Genomic DNA, 21,357 nt, shown 5'->3' on the forward strand with positions numbered 1-21,357 from the left:
AGGAAACTAGCCAATGCTGATTCAGTTTCTCACCATTCTCGAGCACTCTTTCACAGAGTGACTTTGAAAAGTGTCACTTCTGATCTGATTATTTACTGGAAATATCATCTCCTTGATTTTGCCCAGCCCGTTCAAAATTGTACAATGAATATTGGCAGAATTTAAGGTTGCAGGCCATAAAGTGGGATCTGATGTATCGATTTGTGGTGTGCAATTTTTCTCACTGTTGTTTCTGTCATCGTGTGATGCTGATTCTTATTGCTTCTCTCCTTTTCACGTGAGCCAGATTTTTCTTTATCATCACTCGGATAGCTCAGTGGTTTGAGCATTGGCCTGCTAAGCCCAGGGTTGTGAGTTCAATCCTTGAAGGGGCCATTTAGGGATCTGGGGCAAAAATTGGGGATTGGTCCTGCTTTGAACAGGGGGTTGAACTAGATGACTTTCTGAGGTCCCTTCTAACCCTGATCTCTTATGATCTCTTTTATGCTGCCAGGAAAACTGGATGATTCTCCATCACTTTCCTCGCATTTCCATTCCTTATCTTCAGGTAAATCTGCTAATTCCTTAGTAATAGGACTTCTATCATTTATGCTTTGCTCCTCAATTTCTTCTGCACTGGGACAATCGCTACTGCCTAAGGCCCAGTCTATGTTGTTCTGTTTCAGATATTTTCCCATCAAATTTGCCCCTTGCTAGATTGCAGTTGAACTTTTCGCTTCCCATACTGAGCTCCTGAAGGCTTCTTCAGGGGCATCTTTTATTTTCTACAGGGGGAAAAACAGACAGTATAAGGGAGAGCAAAAGTCTATGTTCCACAGTCTTAGAAAGTCATCAAACATTACATGTTAAGCATGGCAAAAGAAGTAACAGTATTGCTTTTATATTGTTGCATAGATAGGAGTTCAATATCTCTGGTGACTCATTAAATATGTCTTTTATTAGTCACTATGTACACTCTTCAAGTCTTAAAACACAAGTACCCTTTTACAATTATACAATAAAACAAGGTTCACAGTATCGCAGCTGGCCTCTCACTTCGTTCTTATATCTCACTGACTGAGCGACGATGCCCTGCTCTTGATACACCCATGACGTCATGGCTGACAACACTGTAGGAGGTTCAATGAAAACGTAGTTTTCAGAAAGTCTGGAAGGTTCCACGAGATTCTACAAAGGTCCAGAACATTCTAGGAAGTTAGTGAAAAATTAGTTAGAGAAACATTTTACTTCAAACATTCTATTTTCCCTTTTGACGCTAACAAAGAAAACAACACCCCGAGCCTGGCACTCTCCACTCCCAGCATCTAGGTGGTTGCCTGGGTCACCTTCCCCTAAATCTGGTCCTGGCTATACTGAACTATAATCCATAACATATACAACAGATTACAAGAAAAAGTCAATTGCCTAAGCCATATGAGATATTCTATTGAAGAACCTATCCAAGCGGTACTCCCAGGGCTAACAATATATCACTTGAATACAGTATATGCACATATTTAATCACTTTTCTCCCACAAAACCTCATGTTATTTTACAAACATTGTGCAGCAGAACTACTTCATGACTGATGAAGTGTAGCCATGGGTTGGAATGGGCCAATAACTGCTATTTTGTGCCAGCATGCATATGGCAAAACTGTTAATGAAGATTGTTTCTTTGATTACCATTGAAGAGGGAATTAAGACTGGCCTTAGTGTGTGGTCTATATTGAAATTCAAGCAAGACACCAAGCTTATCAGCCTATTATTGAAAAATGTTATGTAACTATTAATGTCACAAGAGCAGGGGACATCAGAAGCATGCCTCATATAGTTATCTTTAGCACTACGCATATCACCACCTCCAGTAGATCCTGCTGTTTCTTAGACGTCTCCCATGAAAGACCCTGATCCTGCAAGGTGCTGAGCACCCTCACCTGCCATTGACTTCACTGGGAATTAAGAGACTTTCTTGGCACCTTACGTGTGATGCTGTGCAACTTGTAGTACTAACAAACCGGACTAAGCTTAACTTCACAATTTTTTTTAGCTCAGAGTACAAGGTGATATGACCAAGACGTTGAATTTATTCTGTCTTCTGGCATCCTTTGCATCTTCATGGAGTCTTGAGATACCTTCATTTTAATGCCCACCATCAAGACCTTATATGACAGGAATTCTCCTTCTAGTTGAGGAGGTTTGGACAGGATTTCCTTTGCACCCTCCCTGTCAGTATGTTCCTTATCTATCCAAGAGTCTTTGCTGTACAGTGATGTTAGGCACACCTGCACCACCAGATACTGGATGCATGAGCTTCCTCATTGCTCACAGCCCTTGCTGGACTGAGGAGTCAGATAAAGACAGGAACAAGCTGGGTTTTCCAGATTTCAGTGCAGGGCATAGCTATCACACTGGTCTCACCCTAAAGAATAAATATTTAAAACAAATGATACTGAGGATTAAACTTTGTGCCACAAATGCATGTGATCACCTTCTGCCAACAGCAGGAAAGAAGGAATTGCACACATACAATATCTATACCTATAGCTACTTCATAATTGCATGTTATTAAAGTCATAAACATATGCTTCCTTATTTCATTCTGATGCAGGAATGCTGCAATAATCAAATGATAGCATATCTGCAAGAGGCTGTTTATACTGTCTATTAAAATGATCAGAATATAAGGAAGTAGAAAAAAAATGAAGCACTGTGTGTTTTATCCAGTGAAGTTTGGCCTCTTTATAGATTTATCCAAAGTCAAGGGCTTGGACACATGCCTACAGATTCTGAAGAAATATAAAATTAGCTGACCATATTTAAGTTTCAGGCAGACTCTACAAGATATATATAAATTCATTATGTTGCATTTCATCTTCCATTTTGTTGCCCAGTCACCCAATTTTGTGAGATCCCTCTGTAACTCTTCGCAGTCAGCTTTGGACTTAACTATCTTGAATTGTATATCATCTACAAACTTTGCCACTTCACTGTTCACTCCCTTTTCCAGATCATTAATGAATATATTGAACAGTAGTATTTACCTCTCTCCGTTGGGAAAACTGACCATTTATTTAAAACAAACAAGAGGAAGTACTTTTTCACCCAGTGCACAATTAACCTCTGGAACTCATTGCTATGGGATATTGTGATGTCCATAAGTATAACTGGGTTCAAAAAAGAAGTAGAGAACTTCATGGAGGATAGGTTTCAGAGTAGCAGTGGCTATTAGCCAGGATGGTCAGGAATGCAACCCCATGCTTGGGGGTGACCCTAAACTGCTGACTGCCAAAAGCTAGGAGGGGGAGACAAAGGTGGATCACTCCAACTGCCCTGTTTTGTACACTGTCAGAAGACAGGATACTGGACGAGTTGGACCATTAGTCCGACTCAGTATGGAAGTTCTGATGCAGGCAACCACCAGCAGCACAGGGAATAGCAGCAGGGTCAGCTGGAATGATGGGTGTGGGAGCCTTGCTGCTACTCATGCCGATCAGATATATTTCATTGTACTGTTGAAATCATGTTCTTTCTGACTGACCGGTTTTTCTGTCTCTCCCATGATCTTCACTCCCAAATCCCAAATGTATATATGCATATGTAGGTTGAATTTCAGTCTCTCCTCTGTCTCACAGGTTGCACAGTCATTCTACCCTGAGTTTGCACTGTGCTTTGTGTCTCTCTCTTTCCACTGTAGTCTATGGTCACTCATTCTGTGTTTGATAACTCTGCCTTACCTTTGTGCATTTCACAGTGGCCTACGGTAACCTGCTAGTATGGCAGTATGCCAGCTTGTCGGTTTTCATCTGCTCTTCCCAATAACTTGAATTTGAATATTGCAAGCCGTGGGCTCACATCCAGAAAAATTAGTTTGTGACTTGCTAGTGCTTCCTGGCAGCGGACAGATCGTTTGTCCCTGCGGTTGAGATGGCACCGGAAAGTTCAAGGTGGCTTTTGTACGTTGGCTAGGAGTCAGAGAGGACAATGTCTTAGTTTAATTTGGCCGCTGTTTCTCTGGGTGTGTGCATTCTCCGCAAGCGCTCTAGCGAGCCGCGTGTCTCTTCTGCCTGTGGCCAGGCGTGCAGAGCTGCGTGCGGGCCTGAGGCGTGGTCCGGTGCGCGCTAGCTGAGCGGGCACTGGGCGTGCTCCTGACGTTGCAGAAATGTAGGGGGTGCCTGCAGTACAAGGATGGGACCAAAGTCTCCCTGCGACCCAAGGCACTGAACTCTCCCACGGCGGAGGCGCCGCGACCGGCCTGCGCCGGGCCGGGACCGACGCCCAATCTTGGCCCCCGCCCCGTGTTGTGGTTGACCGGTTGTCAAGGTAACGCTGCACGGCCATCTCCCTCCGTCCCACGTGTCCCTGCAGCGGCCGCCTCTGTTACCAGGGTCGCCGGAGAGAGAGAGAGCGCGCGGGGGGGTGAGTGTTGTTTCTGATTGGCTGCCGCCGAATCTTGCTTACGAGCATATGTCGGCGGAGCCTGGCTCCTGGAACGCGAGCCGATTGGCTGAGGTTGGAGGTGAGGCTGTGGGGTGATCCCGGCCCCGGCGCAGCCCGCTAAGTCGCCGGGCGCGGGCAGACAGCCAGATAGGGCGGGGTCGAGTGCGCGCCTGTTGCCCGCCCCCTCCCTTCGCGCGTTCTGGTTTTGCCTCCTTCCCGCGGGGGGGGGGATTGGGCGGCGTGTCGCGCGCCTGGCCTAAGATGCCCTTCCTCCAGCGGCGCCTGCTGCAGCCCGGCTGGGGGAAGGGCGGTGCACGTGGTCGCGGTGCAGCCTGCTCCGGTTGCAGCCGCGGCTGGGCTGCCCAGCTGGGAGAAGACAACGCAGAGGAAGCCGGGCTGTTGCTGGACAGATTGGCTGCAAATGCGCAGCGCTGCTGCTAGAGCAAGGGGCTTGATGGGGGAAGGGAGGCAGGCCGGCAGGAGCCGGGCAACGTGCCGTAGCAGGCGGGAGGGAACGCCTTGTCTCGGGGTGCACAGCGGCGCTTTGTAATGCTCTGCCCTCGCTGCTGGGGGCAGCGACCAGCATGCCAATGTCAGCCAGTCCGCTCAGGGCACAGCTGGGCAGAGCGGAGCGCCTCCCATCGCCTCCGTTGGGCGAAGGCCGACAGCAGGTCGAGAGAGACCGGTTTAACAAGGACTACATTCCTGGATCCCAATCGGATGAGTAAACCGTGTCCTCCCCGGCTAATTACCCCCTCCGTATGCGGGGGTCAGAGCGCCGGCTGCGCATCAGCACCGGAGAGGAGTTAGTGTGTGCACGCCGTGGGGCTACTCATTCCATCTCTCTCCCTTTAGAGCGCGATATGAGGAATCGCATTCGCTGCAAAGTCCCTTCAAAGGCAGCAGCATGCGGGGCCGGCGTGTCACTCGGGGGCGTGCCTGGCTATGCAGCTATGGCGTGCGAAACCACCGATTTGCTCGCTACGATATATGAGACCGACCCGTTGCGATCCCCTTCCCCCACAATGCAGCAGAGCCGAGCCACATCATCACCCGTGCCAAATACATTCCCACCAGGCATGTTACAACCTGCTGCTACAGACACATACCGAGGTGCAAACATACATATTGGGCAGTGGGGAAAGAGGTTTAAAACTGGGGGTGTTCCAGACTCCCTGTTTTTGGATTACGGTCCGCGAAGCGAAAGGCAGTTTAAAGCTGGGTGTTTTACAGTCTCCCTTTCTCTGAGGTTTAGGAAACAGGTTTAAAGCTGGGTGTAACAGTCTGTCTCTCTCTCTGGGCATGGGGAGGATTTGCGTGTGTTACACAATCCAGTTCTTTCTTGGACCAAGGTACACAAGTATCGCTGAAGCACGGTAGCACCTCTGTCTGAAGTCGGTATTGTCTCGAGAGAGGGGCTCTCTATCCAGCCACACGGCATGTATAAAGTGCTTATCTGCAGAGTAGCTAAGTGGTGTACGTAAAAAAAGATGGGTGGGTTACTCTCTCTCTGGAGTTGGGGGGCGGGAATTTGAAGATTGGGGTGGGTGGATTTTCCTTTCGGGGTCTGGGGAGGAGAAGTAAGATTGATTTGTGTTAGAGCAGGAGGATTAGGATGGTTTGGGGAATGCTGTGTTCTCGTTGACTAGGCGTGGAATTCCAGGCTGAGTGTGTTAGGGGGTTTCCTCCTGGGGGTTGGTGCAGCTGGCGTAAGGTATGTTGCACTCTATCCCCCTTGTGTGAGAGAGGAGGAGGATTGGTGGGAACCAGAGGGAGTTTTCTTTTTCGAATGCCCAGACCTATCCTGCTGGGATGCTTGGGGTACTTACTCGAACTGCCTCTCCGACAGTTGCCCGAGGTGTCTGTCTCCTGGGCTCACGTTGCCACTGTTTGCATGGCTTATCCGGCCGATACGGAACTGATTCAGCGCGAGAGTCAACATTCCACTCCGCGCTGTGTCCTGCTCTGCCCACTGACTCCTACGGGACTGAGTCAGGAGCGGCTGGTCCCTATACATAGGCATGGATGGATGTGGCTGTAGATAACAAACCAATCCAATCCGGAGGAAACAGGACCAAATTCGGCCCTGAGGCAAACAGGGGTTTGCGCACCGCTGTGTAGCTGGCTCCTTTCCCGTCACCGGCCGGGGCGTAGAGTGATGGGTGGGATGCGCTGTAGCAGGAGCTGGTACCTCGACCACCCGGCTTCCCTCCCGCAGCCACTAGCTCTGGCAGGCTCTGCCTCCGGGTGCGCGCTGCGCCCTCCCCTTATGGGTGTCAGGCGAGAGGCGGAGCCGCCTTCCCGTCCCTTGTAGCAGGAGCCGGTATTACTCGCGGTCACTCAGAGCCGCCTTTATCTTGCTGCACTGCAAGGGGGTGGCACTTGGGAACACCTTATTTTACCATACACGCTATAAATACACCTCCTGGAATGGGAGCAGGGCTACCGGCCGCAGCGGGACACAGTGACGCACGGACACCCGGACACCAGCAGCCAGACCCAGAGAACCGGCAGTGAGGCTCGACTCTACAGGACATTTGGTGGGTGTGGGCTGCCTGCGGCGTCCCCCTGATCTGAGCGGGTGATGGGGTGAATGGCAGTGGGAGCTCCCAAGGCGGCTTGCATGGATCTGTGGCCGTGTCACGCTCACAGGGGGCTCTTTTAATTTATTCCCGCTGCAAGGAGTTGTGTTTCTGCCATCAGAGGCGCTCCCTTTGCCGTCCCCATCCCCCAGCCTCATTCTTTGAGCCGTGGGGCGTGGACTGGAAGAAGTTGCTCTTGCGTCTTCTGAATGAGAAATCGAAACGCAGCTCGGTTGCCTCCCTTAGCTGCTGGCTTTGGTGATGATGCGCTGATAAAGGATGCCGCGAGATATTGGGCAGGGGGCCACCGGGAGAGGGTTGAGGTCAGAGGAGATTTGCACAGAGAGGTAGGGAGCCTTGGGGGCGGAGGAACAGAGGGCTCGGCCTTGGAAGGTACACGGAGTTAGGAGGAAAGATCGGAGGCAAAGCCCAGAGCGGGGTTGGGATTAAAATGGGGAGCTGAAGGGGACGGGGGTGAAGAAGGAGTTTACTGAAGGATAGGGGGAGAAAAAGGTGAAGCTCTGGGAGAGGGTTATGGGTAGGAAGGGGAAGTACTGATAACGGGGGGTTGGCGCATGGCGCAAAATGCCTTCCATCTAAACAGCATCTATCCTTCTCTATTCCAGCAAACCGCCCTTGAGCGTTGCAGCGAGCAAGCTGGGGGAAGGCTTTGGAGATACAAGGCCTGGCTCCTGGTGGCCCTTGCAAGGAGATTTGGTGGGGCAGAAGAAGGAACCGGCTGCTGTGTCCGTGCTCCCCAGGCACCCGGTGATCACTGGCATTGCACCCCACCCATCTGCCAGCATGATGCAGATCTGCGACTCCTACAGCCAGAAACACTCCCTCTTTAACGCCATGAACCGCTTCATCGGGGCCGTCAACAACATGGACCAGACGGTGATGGTGCCCAGCCTGCTGCGGGACGTGCCGCTGCTGCTGGAGGAGCTGGACTCGGGGGGCGGCTGCGGGGAGGGGGATCCCCAGCTGTCGCCGGGGGACGCCGGCGCCTTCTTCTCCCGCAGGGACATGTACAGCCATTACCTGCTGCTCAAGTCCATCCGCAACGACATCGAGTGGGGGGTGCTGCAGCAGGGCGCCGAGGAGGCCAGCCGGAAGAAGGACAAGCTGAGCGGGGACATTGGCCGGGGCCTGCCGGAGTCCGCGGTGGAGGAGGAGGATCTGGAGAAGCAATTCCACTATCACCTGAGCGGACTCCACACGGTACTCTCCAAACTCACCCGCAAGGCCAACGTGCTCACCAACAGATACAAGCAGGAGATCGGCTTCAGCAACTGGGGGCACTGAGCCAGGGCAGGGCTTGGCATGGGGTGGGGGGGGGGGTGCTTCCGAGCAAGGGATCCCTATCTGCCGGGGGGCGGGGGGGAAGAGAGGGAGGGAGGGGCTCAGGGGAGCGCGCCCAGGGGACGAGGAGCATGTGTGTGTGTGTGTGTGCGCGCGTGCAGATGGAGGGGGATGAGCATGGGACGGGCATGGAGGGGGAGCGAGTGTGTGACAATGGAAGCGGGTGGGGGCGCGTGCCAGCGGGGGAATGAAGGAGTGCGACCGTGGAGGAGGGGGGCAGGGAGAGAGGGGCAAACGTGTGTGTGTGTGTGTGTGTGTGTGCATGGGGCGGGTGGACGTTCAAGCGGGAGGGGGAGGGGACCGTGACGCATGGCAGGCACATCCTGCCCGGGTGTGCGAGCAGCTGTGCGCTGCACGGCGGCGGGGATCTTTGCCTGCGCAGCAGCGGCAGCGAAGCGGCGTGGGTGTATCAAGTTTCCTAGCCTGGGAGCTCGGAATGAATGACGGAGGGTGACCGAGGCCAGTAGTTACTGAGAGCGTGTGGTGGCGGAGGCGGCCGTCCTCCTAGTGGAGACTGCATCACTTCTTTCTTTCCTGTTTTGCACTACTTTTATAACAATAAAAGACGTGTATATAATGTGTAAGATTTCTTCGCATGCTCGTAGAATTGCAGGCCTCTTATTTTTTACCAACGCACAAACAGAGAAAGGTGTACATTAATCAATATTAGTTTATTCGAATTTTTGTTCTGTCCAGAGTGAGCAGTTATTGTTCCCCTCTAAGTAAGGAGACTGATGACTTGTACATGTATGTGCTGGCTGTATAGCTGGCTGATATGAGGCTGAAAATAAGCCAATGAAAATAATAAAACTGTTGTAAAAATTCCATTTATTACCCAGGACAGAGCCAGTTTACTAAACTACATCCCTGTATCACTGGACGGATGATGGGTTCCATTAGTGTACATGTACTGAAGCTTATTTAAAACTTTTTTTTATGCAGATGTAGAGTATATTCTAAAATAAAGAAGCAAATGTATTGACTAAGATTGGCTTAACTTTTTTTGTTATACTCCCTGTTCCCTACTTGCATTAAATACTAATTATTCACATACACAACCTAAATATGTTAATTGCATCTCTAAATGAATTTAAAATTGTATTTCCAGTGCTATGTTACAAGGCGCTGGATATAAAGGGGTAATTTGTTAGTGAGGACTAGCTAACATATGCAAAACTGCAAAAAATGGGTCTAGTAAATATACCTTACTCAATATGTTTTTAGTTACTTCAACTGTTAAGCAGAGTGAGAATAGTCTGTCAAGATGTATGTATACCAATTTAAAGGTCAATCCCTGTTTAAACTAAAGTATTTGACAATATACATTAATGGTTACTAGCAACCGGCTCTATGTTACCAGAATGGTATAGATTTTATTCTCTGTGCATTTTTTCCCATTTGCTGAAGTAATAGGCCCTGTAATTAGTTCTCTCTTTCTCTTTACATATATATGTAACATTAGGTGGTGTAGCACATAGTACATTTTATTGTTTGGTAAAGGCTTGCCCTTGAATAAGTCCTAAGTAACATTACAGTATACTTATGATTACAATATATGTGTGCATATGACAAACAGATAGGGTTAACAGCTTTGCTTTTCACGTCATGAAATACTTATGTTCAGTGATAATATACACTTAATCTTCAGGCACAATATCACTTTCAAATTTTTCATGCTCAGAAAGGCTAATAGTATGTATATATCTTAATGTACTTAAAAGGACACTGCCATGCAGCATGTGCACAAACAAACAAAAACCGCCTTTGCTTAGATTTAAAAATTCCCCAACACTCTTTTCAAAGTCTCACTGTGACATTGTACTAGTGCATGAGAACCAGACACTGATACCAGCGGGTCAGTTTTCATTGTCCAAGTTGAGTAAAGTGAAGAAAGTAAACAGTTTAAATGTTAAAATGTATTTTAAAGTTCATCAGTGCTTCCAGTGCTAATTTAAACTGGAAATTAGAAGAAGGTTTCTAACCATGAAAGGAGTGAGATTCTGGAACAGCCTTCCAATAGGAGCAGTCGGGGACCAGGGCAGACAACCCAATTTGTTTGAAAGATGGAGTTTGATAAGTTTATGAACAAGCTTATATGACTGGTATAGCAGGGCACTAGAAGGTCCTTTCCAGTCCTATGTTCCTAATAAATCAAAGTATTTATTAATGACATAACTGAGGAGACCTTGAAAAACATAACTGGCTTTTTAACCTAACTCTCTCTTTAGTAGTAACATTGCTAATCAGTCTGTTTTACTAGTCTAGTGTATCTCCTTCCCAATAGGATTGTGCATGGAAAAATATCAGGGGTAATGAGAAGTATATAAGGTATTCCTAACTTCTCAGGTGGTAAGGCTCTCTATTAGTGAACAAAGCCCGATAAACATGAGGTAAAAGATGCCTTGCCTTGGGATTGTTTTAAATTTTGTACTCCTGGAAGTTTTGGAGGAAGAACTTGTTCTGCTTTATTTTTTAGTTTTGTATCAGAGTCTTGCCAGATAAACCATCTTAAGGCTACAACACTATCTGTGTTTAAAATTGCTTATTAAAAAGACAGGCCCTATTATTTTAAGTTTAACTATCTAATTCTGAATTAGTTGTAATCTCTCACAGTAAAGATTTAGTGTATACTCAATTTATAGTGCTGATCAAAACTACAAATACGATAGTAGAAAATATCCATTAGTAAATTGATAGTATAGTCTCATCTTGAATATTACATTCAATTTTGGACACATCTAAAAAATATAACAGAAATAGAAAAGGTTCAGAGGGAGAACAATGAAAATTATTAGAGGTATTTGGGAGTAGAAAGTTTCCATATGAGAAAACCTTAAAGCTTAAGGTGATATACGAGTATATAATATAAAGGACTGTAGAGAAGCCATTCAAGTTCTTCTGTTTACTTATTCATATGATTTAAGTAAAAGAGCACCCTTGATGAAATAAGTCTTTGAATTTAAAAATAGATAATAAATATTTTTCCAATGCAAAGTCGAAAGTATGGAATTCGTTGCTGTCATGTTATTGAAGAAAACAACTTAGTTTAAAAATATGTTTTAAAATGACATATAAATCATAACATCTGAAATTTCAGTAGCAAGGATACAATTACAAAGTCCACCACTCTGAGTCTTCATGCCATAAACTGATTGGGAAGAAATCTCCCTTAATGGTACGGTGTTGCACAATTAGCTGTATTACTGGGCATTGTATCGCGCCCTTTGAAGCATTAAGCATTTGTAAGTGCTGGAGATTAGATACTGGACTAGATAAACCATTAGTTTGGGCCAATAAAGCAATTCTGATTTCAGATTAAATCATGCTTACAGACAGGATCTGCCTTTAAGAAGTTTCTCCCTCAAAGCTGCAGTCTAACAACGTAGTGAATGGAGTGTTCTCCAAGGATATGACTTACAAGAAAAGGCAAGTTTAAAAAAAAACTACAAAATTTGTATTTAACCAGAAAAGGTACAATTTGTGAAGTAGTAGTATTTTTTAACTCACCTCTGATGATAAGAAAATAAACCAATTAAACTATTTCAGATATTGGTAGAGTAATAATTAAGTCTTAAAGCCTTTGCATACTTTACAATCTGGTTACAACTCTATATATATGCTGTCTACCAACTGCTACAAGGCATTGTTCATGGAATATGTCAGTTGTACGAGAGAGTTGTATGTACACCACTGTGGTTTAAGTGCTAAATCATACCTTTCTGCATATAAAGCCATAAAAGGGCAAAAGTTAGCTGGAGAAGTCATGGCTTCATCTTAGCAGGGGGCTGGTTTAACATCCTATGGAGGATACTGGGGATATGGTGGCCAAAGGGCATTACGGCCATGGGCTGCAGCCCTGGATGGATGAAATTTTGTGTTGGATTAAATGTACATTTCATAAAGCATATTGTATAGTTCTGTCAAGTGTGCACAATGAGCCCCTGGTTGGTAAAGTGTTGGGATGGCAAAGGTGCATGCCAGTCTGCACACAGGAAAGTAATTGGGAATGGAAGAGTATAGGACTCTCATAAAATGCTGAGTGCAAGTACTTAGGTTAATACAATGTGAAGAGCAAAACTATGCTTCCTGGGAGGCAGAGGTACACTGGAGGAGGCAGCACACTACCCAAGTGGTGGTGGCTGGTGGCATTATATGCCTTTACCAGCAGCGGTGGGAACATTTTGAGAACTGTTTTTTTCTGTGCCTTTGAAAAACTGCTCTGCTGTTATGTCCTGCCCCATGCAGACAAATCCCTCTGTAAAGCCATTAGCTCTGCCTGCATTGCTAGCTGGTCCCTGCCTCTCATTTCCCTGCAGTTATATAATGGCTACCTTCTTTGTTGGGTGTGCATGGGGAAAAGGGCTTCTTGGGCCCTCTCCCCGATCTGGTGCACCTGCACAACATAGCCATAATTTGGGCCTAAGGTGCAAATGCAACAACACAGAAGTCAAGAAGTAGCCCAGTTAAGGTTCTTACAATATCAGCTGCTGCATACATATTACTTTTGATTATTACTTTGGATGTCAGGTGTTTACCTTCCTATATAATATGTGCGATGTGAAAGAGTTGATGTTGTTATGGGAGATTTAACTTTTTATGTGTTTACATTTGCAGCATTCATTTTACGTTAGCATAGGTTTTTTATAGTTAATTTCCATCTGATTTTTCTCCCTGCTTTTAAAGATACAGGCAAAATCTAAATAACACTTATGTTCATGGCAGCTACAGGTCAATTGTATTTCCGTAACCATTGAATAAACTGTATATTTATTTCACAGCTTTGATCTCTTTGCCGGCGCTCTGCCCACCACTCCATTTCCACTGGGACTACTTCTAACATCCCCAACTCCAGAGAAGCCTTCAACAGCTGCCTGTCTTTATAAGAAGAACATGGTACAATAAGTTTTCTTCTTCCCTACCAAATACCGATCAAGGAAAGAAGGGCCTAAACATTATACTTTCTATGTCCAGTTCTGGCATAGAGACAGATTAATGATCTGAAACCAATATCTTGACACAAACCTTGATTAGAAACACTGAGGCATCCCACAGGAAAATCTGACATCCATTGGGCCAGATGTGGCTCTCCCCATTGCTGTGTTGAATGAAGGGCTCATCTCAATGGCACCCTCATGCCTTCCACACCCTGCAGAGGGTGCTCCATGCTGTACAAGGTCCATGCAGGGTCAAAGGATGGAGATTAGGTAGAGCTGGGCAGGACTATCATTGACTCATCTCCTTCCCAATAGACCTAGCTTGTGAAAGCAAATATAGCTTGAGGTGGTATTACCTTTTCTACATAGGCCCCACTCCAGGGGCTGCTGCAGCCAGGTGAATCCCTGGTAGCTTGGCTTCAATGGAAACTGGATCTCCACCATGGGCCACAGCTGGTGCCAAGACACAAGGCTTCCATTGAAATGGGCCTGGCCACTCAAGTGGGGATCTGGTAGGTTTGAGGAAGGGCTCTGCACCCTATTCCATAGGCAAAGAGGGACAGTAAAAACCTATCATCCTCCCCACTGATGAGATAACTGGGGCTAGTGGGAAATGATTCTGTGAGAAGATCCTTGCAGAGATTTCCTCCCATAGAGCCCTTTCCTACAGATTTTAACATTACATCATTTATATTTGGCCAGCAGTATGGTTGGTGCTCTAAAGCTTAGTGGCTTAGCCAAAGCATACAGCCCATGTCGCATAGGGCTTATTTATCTAAGAAGATAACATATAGACAAAAAATAGGAGGTGAGATATAACAGACCATAAATCTGGGCAGAGTGCAAGTAAAGAGGTCAATACGGCAAAATTAATCACAATTGGTCACATGGATTTTTGCGGGGTTTTTTGGTCATTTGTTTCTCACTTTGAAAAATTAGAAATGTCCAAACATACTAGTGTCAAATTTGTAAAGTAATTCATTTTCGGACTGAGGCCTGGCATGCCAAGTTTAGGTCCAAATTAATCGTATTAATCAAGTTACAAACCCCTTTAGAAAAGGCATTTGCAAAAATGACTTTGCTTTGCAATTACTCAGTTTGTTGTTACTACCTGTCTGCGAGAATCCATGCTCTTTAAAAAGAAAGTCCCCCCTCACACAAGTTCATACTTATCTGCCCGAGTGTAATGGAGTGAGAAAAACACCTTTTAGTTCTGGGCTTTTGTGTCGTGCTTGCTCGCCGCAGGAATAGATGGTATATAAAAACCTTTGAGAGATTAGAGAAAAAGCAGGTGGTGCCTCTGTATTAAAATCACCAGCCATTAAATGAGCTTGTCTAGTGAAGTCTGTAGGATCTGTCATAGTATTAATTAAACAGTGTTGGATCTTTTTATTAGGATTATCTACATACAAATAATTCTAAAATAATTCTTCCTTTCCGCCCCCGCCCCCTCTGTAATTGCTCAGGGCTATTTTGCAGTAGCATCTTCATGTTAAAAGCTGGGTATATTGCACATTGCTTATGCCCTACGGTCCTAGAACTGGTACCTACGACTATTTGAGCAGACCAGCCTGTTTATTAAAAGTTTCCCACTTGTAAACTGTATTTAGGTTGAGAAAACGGGCAATGTATCTAATGTAATAATTCACAGTAATCCACAGTTTTGCATGTCATCAGGTCCACCCCTCTTGCTGACCTACCTGCTGCTGCAGGGGAGGGAGTCTGTGAGGAGGAATGCTGTGTGAAGATTTCCTCCTTGAATTTCTTCCACATCATTCTGTGGGGGGAGGGGTGGATAGGGAGGAATTTAACCCTTCCCCCAGCCTTTGCCCTGCAATGCTGAGTTCTGCCCCAGGACTCACAGGAGGCTGGGGCTGTTTATGCAGAGGCCCTAAGTCCTCCCCCGGCACTGCTGTTTAAGGATGCTCCTTAAAGTGAAAGGGTCCGGCAGAAAAGTTAGGGCCTGTCCCCACCCAGTCATAGACTGCCCATTGCTGGCCAGGCCTGCCCAGTTCCTCCCACCCTAATCCCAGCCCTGAAAAGAATCTTAACTGGGGTCCAAGAAATGAAGAGAGAAGGTGGTATGACAGTGCACGACCTCCTCTCCCTTTCGTCCCCCACGCAGAAGGGGTTGAGATCCATGCATGAAAGATCCCCACGTTACTCAGATATGGACGAAACACTCTTGGCCTGAGTTGTTGGCATGCCGCTGATTGCTGTTTTAGCTAAGTGTCTGGAGAATGATAAGACCTGCCAAATCTGCTGCTTTTCTGGGCACTGCACTGGTGGGGACTGTGTAAAAACAAAGATTAGGTACCTTAGATAAAATACTACCTTTTAGTCCTTCTTTCTGATCTAGGGGGAAACCTGACCAGTCTACTGCTTTTGTTGGTTCTTGGCTCAGTGGGGAAGAAGGGGAGCTATTATCTGAAAGCTGAGAGTGGTTTTTGCATGTGCAGAACTATAGCTCTGGCTCTAAAATATTTAAGAGTAATCTTCTGTTCCCCTTGCTTTTCACATAATGTAGCTTATCCAAATCCAGATTCCCAAGAGACTCTAACAAGGCATTTATTCTAAGAAAACATTTTCTTTTTTCTATTTTTAATATCCATGTTTCTCAGATTTCCTATTTCATCCTAGTCAAGTTTGAAATTGGCCTCTGAAGGCTTGTCTTCATGAAAAGCGGAATAGAAATATTATTGGAAATGTATTTATTTCCTCAACTCGCATGTATGGCACCTAGGATAAGCAATCTAGATACCCCCCAAATGCATGTAGTTATCTCCCCACACTGGCACCTTATTATTGTATAACTTTAAAATGGGAATGCACATGCTTATAATGGGTTCTGCCTGAATTTATGCAAATATATGAACAATTAAGAAAATGGACAATCTACTGCTTTTTTGTTGGAGGATGTTGGCAGGTACAATATCATTCTGGGCTTTTCACATGTTAGTAACAAAAGTGGATGTTTAGAATGCTCTAGCTAAAAAAGGCCAACAAAGGCACTTACCACTAGGTCCTACAGCTATATACAATCTACACAGGGTGAGACTAATACCACTGTCTTTATTTAGATTAAACTTCAATTGGCTTCAATGAGAGTTTTGCCTGAGTAATGATCACAGGATCACATACAAGGTGGCTTATACCACCTGCCTCAACAGCTGCCTTCCCACTTGCGCTGCCATGATTTTCCTTAATGTTCTCCCTCTGCACCCCCATGAGGCCATTTTTCCCCTGGACTGTTTCCTTCCCAGTTCACTCCCCTTTCTCTTCAAACCCATTCACACCACCCCTCCTCCCCCAAAACTCCAGACCAGCTCCGGACCTGATTTCATTATCTGGCCATCTTTGAGTTTTGAATTGAATGGATAATAATGTTATGTGATGTGATTCCATGGTGCTTCCTTGTTTGAATACTACTACTTTTATTAACTTACTATTTTTATATGGGTGGGATGATTTTTAATTTAAAGATGATAGCTGATCACCAATCAATACTTTGAAAAATGTCAGAGTGTATAATTAGCCCTGCTGAAAGCAGAGCCATCAATGCAGGAAGCTAGTGTATGTTGCTAAAGTACATTATATTCTTCTTTTGATGTGCCATCTAATTGCCGTTAGCATTAAGGGGAGTATTTCGCTCTCTCTCTCTCAAACATCTCCCCTCCCACCCACACACACACACACTGAAAGGAAAATATACCAGCAGTGAGCATGTATGGGGAGGAGGAGGAACAAGGTGGTTGTTAGAATGCTCTGCATGCATTTACAAAAAGCTAGTAAATTGCATTTGAGTGCAGAATACTGAAAACAAATGTGAATTTGAAAACAATAAGAAATCAGGTTTTAACAAAGAAGAATGTGTAGTCTTTTCAACTCTCACTAGCATCATTAGTACAATATTTAATAATGTATAAAAGGCTCTCTCAAATGTTTCCATAATGTGGACCACACCTTAGTAGAGGGGCTAAAAATTTCAGAAGTCCCTAAGAGACATAGGTGCCTACGTCTCAGTTTCAAAACTGAGTTAGGAACTCAGAATAAAAGTTTTTTAAATGCCTAAGGGACTTAGGAAGCTAAGTCCCATTTTTCAAAAGTTACCTGCTCCTAGGAGCACAAGTCCCATTGAAATCAATGGGAGTTAGGTATCTAAATACCCTTGAGTATCTGGACCTAAGTAATTTTTGAAAATGGGACTTAGGCCCCTCAGTCACTTAGGTGCTTTTGAAAATTCTCCCTGGTGTCTTCTGGATACTCCCCTCTCCTTTGTATTCACATAACAATTGTTAATATACAAAAGTAGTATGAAGGAATTATTTATTTTCAGCTTCTTTTAATACAATTTAGCAGCTGGAAACAAGGAAGAGAAACCAGCACCATATGTCCAACCAGCTGTCCAGGGACTGCCAGCACCCTGTTCTGTAGGTAGACCACTTTGATTACCTTTGATGTTGGATAATGTAGTACCTATGTGTGAAATTCTGTGTTAACATATATCTTGTGCAGTTCCTTTGACTTCAGTGAGATTGAATGGGGTAGTCTGATCAGGGCAGAATTTGGTGTAGCTGTGTTTAAAGAGTAAGAATAAATGCAATAAGAGACCTATCCCAGCAATGCAATATGTCTTTTGCTTTATAGAGACATGGTGATGCGGTAATATCTTTTATTGGACCAATTTCTGCTGGTGAGAGAGACAAGCCTCTGAGCTTACACAGAGCTTTTCATTTTACTTGTCTTCTATTCATGCACATAAGGCCTTATCTCCACTTTCCTTTACAACCCTCTTTTGGGTGGTGTTATAAGGAGCAAGAGTGGACTGACTACCTTTGCCCAGGCCTTAAGGTAATAAAGATAGGTGGTCATGAGCAACAATGCCAAAGAAGGCAGAGCAAAGTTAATGTAGATGTAATACACTGAGAGGAATGCCCCAAATCCGCATTTTTCATGACTTCAATCCACTTTTAGTTTTCCTTGCAAAAGAAATAAAGATGCACTTTTGAAGTCTTTCCCATTATTTGTAAGTGATTAGGACACACGAGTCTGTAAACCCCCTTGTGTTTCCACCAACAGAATCTATATGTTCTTTTGGAAGGGAGAGGGTGTCTTCCAAGACTATGTGCAGGGGCTATCACTTATTTTGGGGTCCCTTCAGTTCACTGCACTATTAGCATACAGTGTCCTTCCGCACATGGGGCATGCACTATTTTTTAGCTGCCCTTCTTGTCACTCAATGGATTATCAAATAGATGGTGTTCTTAGAGAAAGATGGCTCTAATCCCTCTTTGGACCAAAGTTAATCATGTCTGAGCTACAGCAGTTCTTCACTATTCTCTGAAGTGAGAGTCTTGAGGTTTCCTCAAATGTATATGACAGCATAGTACCTTGCCACCTCACCATCAGACATGCTTGTCTTAGGTACTCTGAAATACAAGAATTTTGCAAAAATGTTACATTTGATTTAATAAGTGGCAAAAAGAACTTGATCTGCTTTGCAACCTTCTAGTTCGTTAGGCTACTGATTCTGTTTCGGAGATGAGACTATATGTTCACATATACAGTGAAATTAAGTACTCAAACTATAGTTCAATATAGCATGATGATCTTTATTGTTTTATACCAATAATATGCTCATTTTGCATGTCTGTTCTTCCTTCTCCCAGATGATGGTATTTCTCCTCTTGCTTCATTTACACTCTAATCCTTTCTCTTCTTCAGCATGTTAACATGATTAGCTTTCTATCCAACCTGTAAATCACTGCTTTTGAAGTCTCGCAATTTTTAAGCACGTTTCAAGCTATTATCATTGGGTTATATTTAATTTGAAAGGACACAGTGTTATTGTCTTTTCCTCCCTGCAGATGTTTCTTTAAAATTATAACATATTCAGTGCAATACGCCACTATGTTAATATTACAGGCTGACATTTTAATCACACACAAGTCAAAAAATTCAACGCTGTGGTTTCCACAGCAATCATAATTTGGCATCTATGCACACGTGTATTTTCTATCCTTGCAATGTTGTTACAAGAATTGGTTTAAGGCCATATCCTAAGGCCCCCCCTTCTATGGGAATAAGGAGATAATATACCTATGAGGGTTTATACAAGTCTGACCAGTCCTGAGAATGATCAGACCACTGGGGACCACACATAATGCCTGAGAATAGTCAGATCATGGAGGGAGTTGCAGTGGGCTCTATGCCTACTCCTCCACCAAAATGTTCAGTGGGCCAAGAAACTACCATAATACAATTTAGCTCACCAGACATCCACCCCCCAAATCCTTTGTGGTTTCTTTTCCTCCTCACCCCCAGTACATGACATATGGAGATTACATCAGCCCCATAGAGCTGCTGGCAGTGGACAGAGAAGTAACAGTACAGGCCCCTGACAGAAGCAATGTGTGGTGGAATATTGGGGATCATCTCCCCCCCACCCCCCCGCTACTTGTAACACTGCCGAAGCCCTCACTCTGCTATCAGCAGGTACAGGTCGTCTCTGGCCCCTGAACAGGACATTTCCCCTGATATTGGTATTCTAAGGGTCTGAGACTAGGCCATTGAATTGCTGTCACACTGCATGTGCTGCAAAGTCTTAACACCAAGGGAGAGTCACTAAGCAGCCAAAGAAGGAGTTGAGAGTTATGTTCAGGAGAGGGGAAATGGTGGGTGGTATTAAAGTAGTTTTACCACTTTTTCCCCCCCCATGTTTTCCTAGCAGAGGGAAAGGAAGAGAAAATGAAACCTACAGGAACTCTAATTCTGATTACAGGAGCATCATGGCAAGTACAGATTTACTGCTGATGGGTTGAAAAAACATGGTGACTAAATACAACAAGACTCAGGGAGTTTTAACTTACTACTCCATGTTATTTATTAAAGGGGCATTATTGATTTGAATTTTGGCAAAATGAAAAGATTGAAAGATTTAATTTGCAAAGTCTTGCCTGAACGCAGGGGTTTTGTACGTAGCCTTTGGTGGTGCAACAAGTACTCCTGAGCACTGTTTCCTCCCCCAAAGGAAGTGAAGTGCCTCCTAACCCTGTGGAAAGCTCAGCTGCCTCCCACCCTGCCCTGGCCAGGTTCTCACTGCTTCCCCCACCCAGGCCCCACTTCACGTACTTCTCATCTCCCAGCCCTATGGCAAGGTTTGGAAGAAGACCTCAACCCCAGGGACAAGACTGCTCCTCTCCTCATCTTCTAGCTCTGTGGAAGGGTTGGGAGAAGTCCATGGCACTACACCAACTGCCCTCACCTCACTGATTTCTATTGCCTCCTCCCTCTAAGTCCTGTGGAAAGATCAGGGGAGACCCTCAGAACATGATCCTTCCTATCCCCTTCTCTTGTCTTTGTGGAAGGTTTGGGGAGGATTCATCCACCAGGCCCCTCCCTGGACTAATGGCTCCTTTTGGAGCCTGTGAATGGAGGCATCTTCCAGGGTTTGGGCTAGATGAGGCAGAATCCTCAGGTTTGCACCTCCTGTTTTCCTGCCTAGTGCAGGTGTTTGGGAGAAGCAGCAGATGAGAGCTGGGGGAGGACGAAGATGAGACCACAAATGGTGAATCTTCCTTCTTCCTATTCCCTGGGTCAGTTTCTACCCACAACCTTCTGGTAGCTGGTCCATTATTCTGGAGAAATGTAGCTTTCCTGGGAGGACATGATTGCAGAGAGAGAGAGAGAGAGAGAGAGAGAGAGAGAGAGGGAGGGGTGATCTCTCAGGGAGTGTGGTCTTCTTTTAATCTTTCTCTTTTCTCTGTATTCTCCCCATGCCCACTTATGAACCTTTCCCCACATCTGTCTCTCTCTTCTTATGCCCTCTTTCAACCTCTCTGTCCTCCGAAGGGTCTGATCTAGCTCCCAATGAGATCAATTGTAATCTTCACGTTGACTTTAACACAGACAAATCATGTCCTCTCCCACGTGAGAGAGATTATGGGATTCACTCCTGCAAAAAAGAATGAGCACTGACCTCACTGCTTTTCGAAACTCACGTTCTTGGCTTTTCATTCCTACAATAATTACTGGGGAAGGGAAGGGAAGGACACTACAATC

At 45.3% G+C, this 21,357-nt stretch overlaps 1 protein-coding gene and 2 long non-coding RNA genes across 7 annotated transcripts in view; 2 read left to right on the forward strand and 1 right to left on the reverse strand.

Moving 5' to 3' along the window:
* Positions 1–915: 915 nt before the first annotated feature.
* LOC119566613 lies at positions 916–6,702 on the reverse strand. The gene is made up of 2 exons (XR_005225896.2): positions 3,716–6,702; positions 916–1,187 (listed from the first exon to the last, which is right to left on the reverse strand). It is a non-coding gene; the product is annotated as an uncharacterized LOC119566613 (long non-coding RNA).
* LOC119566614 overlaps positions 4,175–21,357 on the forward strand; it is a 37,911-nt gene continuing 20,728 nt past the window's right edge. For 2 of the 3 annotated variants that reach the window (XR_006287907.1, XR_005225898.2), the window contains exons 1-3: positions 4,175–4,301; positions 13,141–13,255; positions 17,653–17,726. This is a non-coding gene — a long non-coding RNA (uncharacterized LOC119566614). The remainder of the gene's footprint in view (positions 4,302–13,140; positions 13,256–17,652; positions 17,727–21,357) is intronic. The other variant, XR_006287906.1, reaches the window with a different exon arrangement.
* On the forward strand, positions 7,006–9,348 carry MID1IP1 (MID1 interacting protein 1). Of its 3 annotated transcripts, none has more exons than XM_007064269.4 (2): positions 7,006–7,347; positions 7,627–9,348. In XM_007064269.4, exons 1-2 carry the CDS (start codon positions 7,280–7,282, stop codon positions 8,303–8,305), a joined length of 747 nt encoding a protein of 248 aa, XP_007064331.2. In that variant the 5' UTR covers positions 7,006–7,279; the 3' UTR covers positions 8,306–9,348. The 3 variants fall into 3 exon arrangements, with proteins under 3 accessions (XP_007064331.2, XP_027682486.1, XP_043393982.1); XM_027826685.3 differs by having other exon boundaries at positions 7,006–7,323; XM_043538047.1 differs by having other exon boundaries at positions 7,006–7,258.

Source organism: Chelonia mydas, chromosome 1 (assembly GCF_015237465.2).
Source record: "Chelonia mydas isolate rCheMyd1 chromosome 1, rCheMyd1.pri.v2, whole genome shotgun sequence".
In the NCBI taxonomy this organism is placed as follows: domain Eukaryota; kingdom Metazoa; phylum Chordata; order Testudines; family Cheloniidae; genus Chelonia; species Chelonia mydas.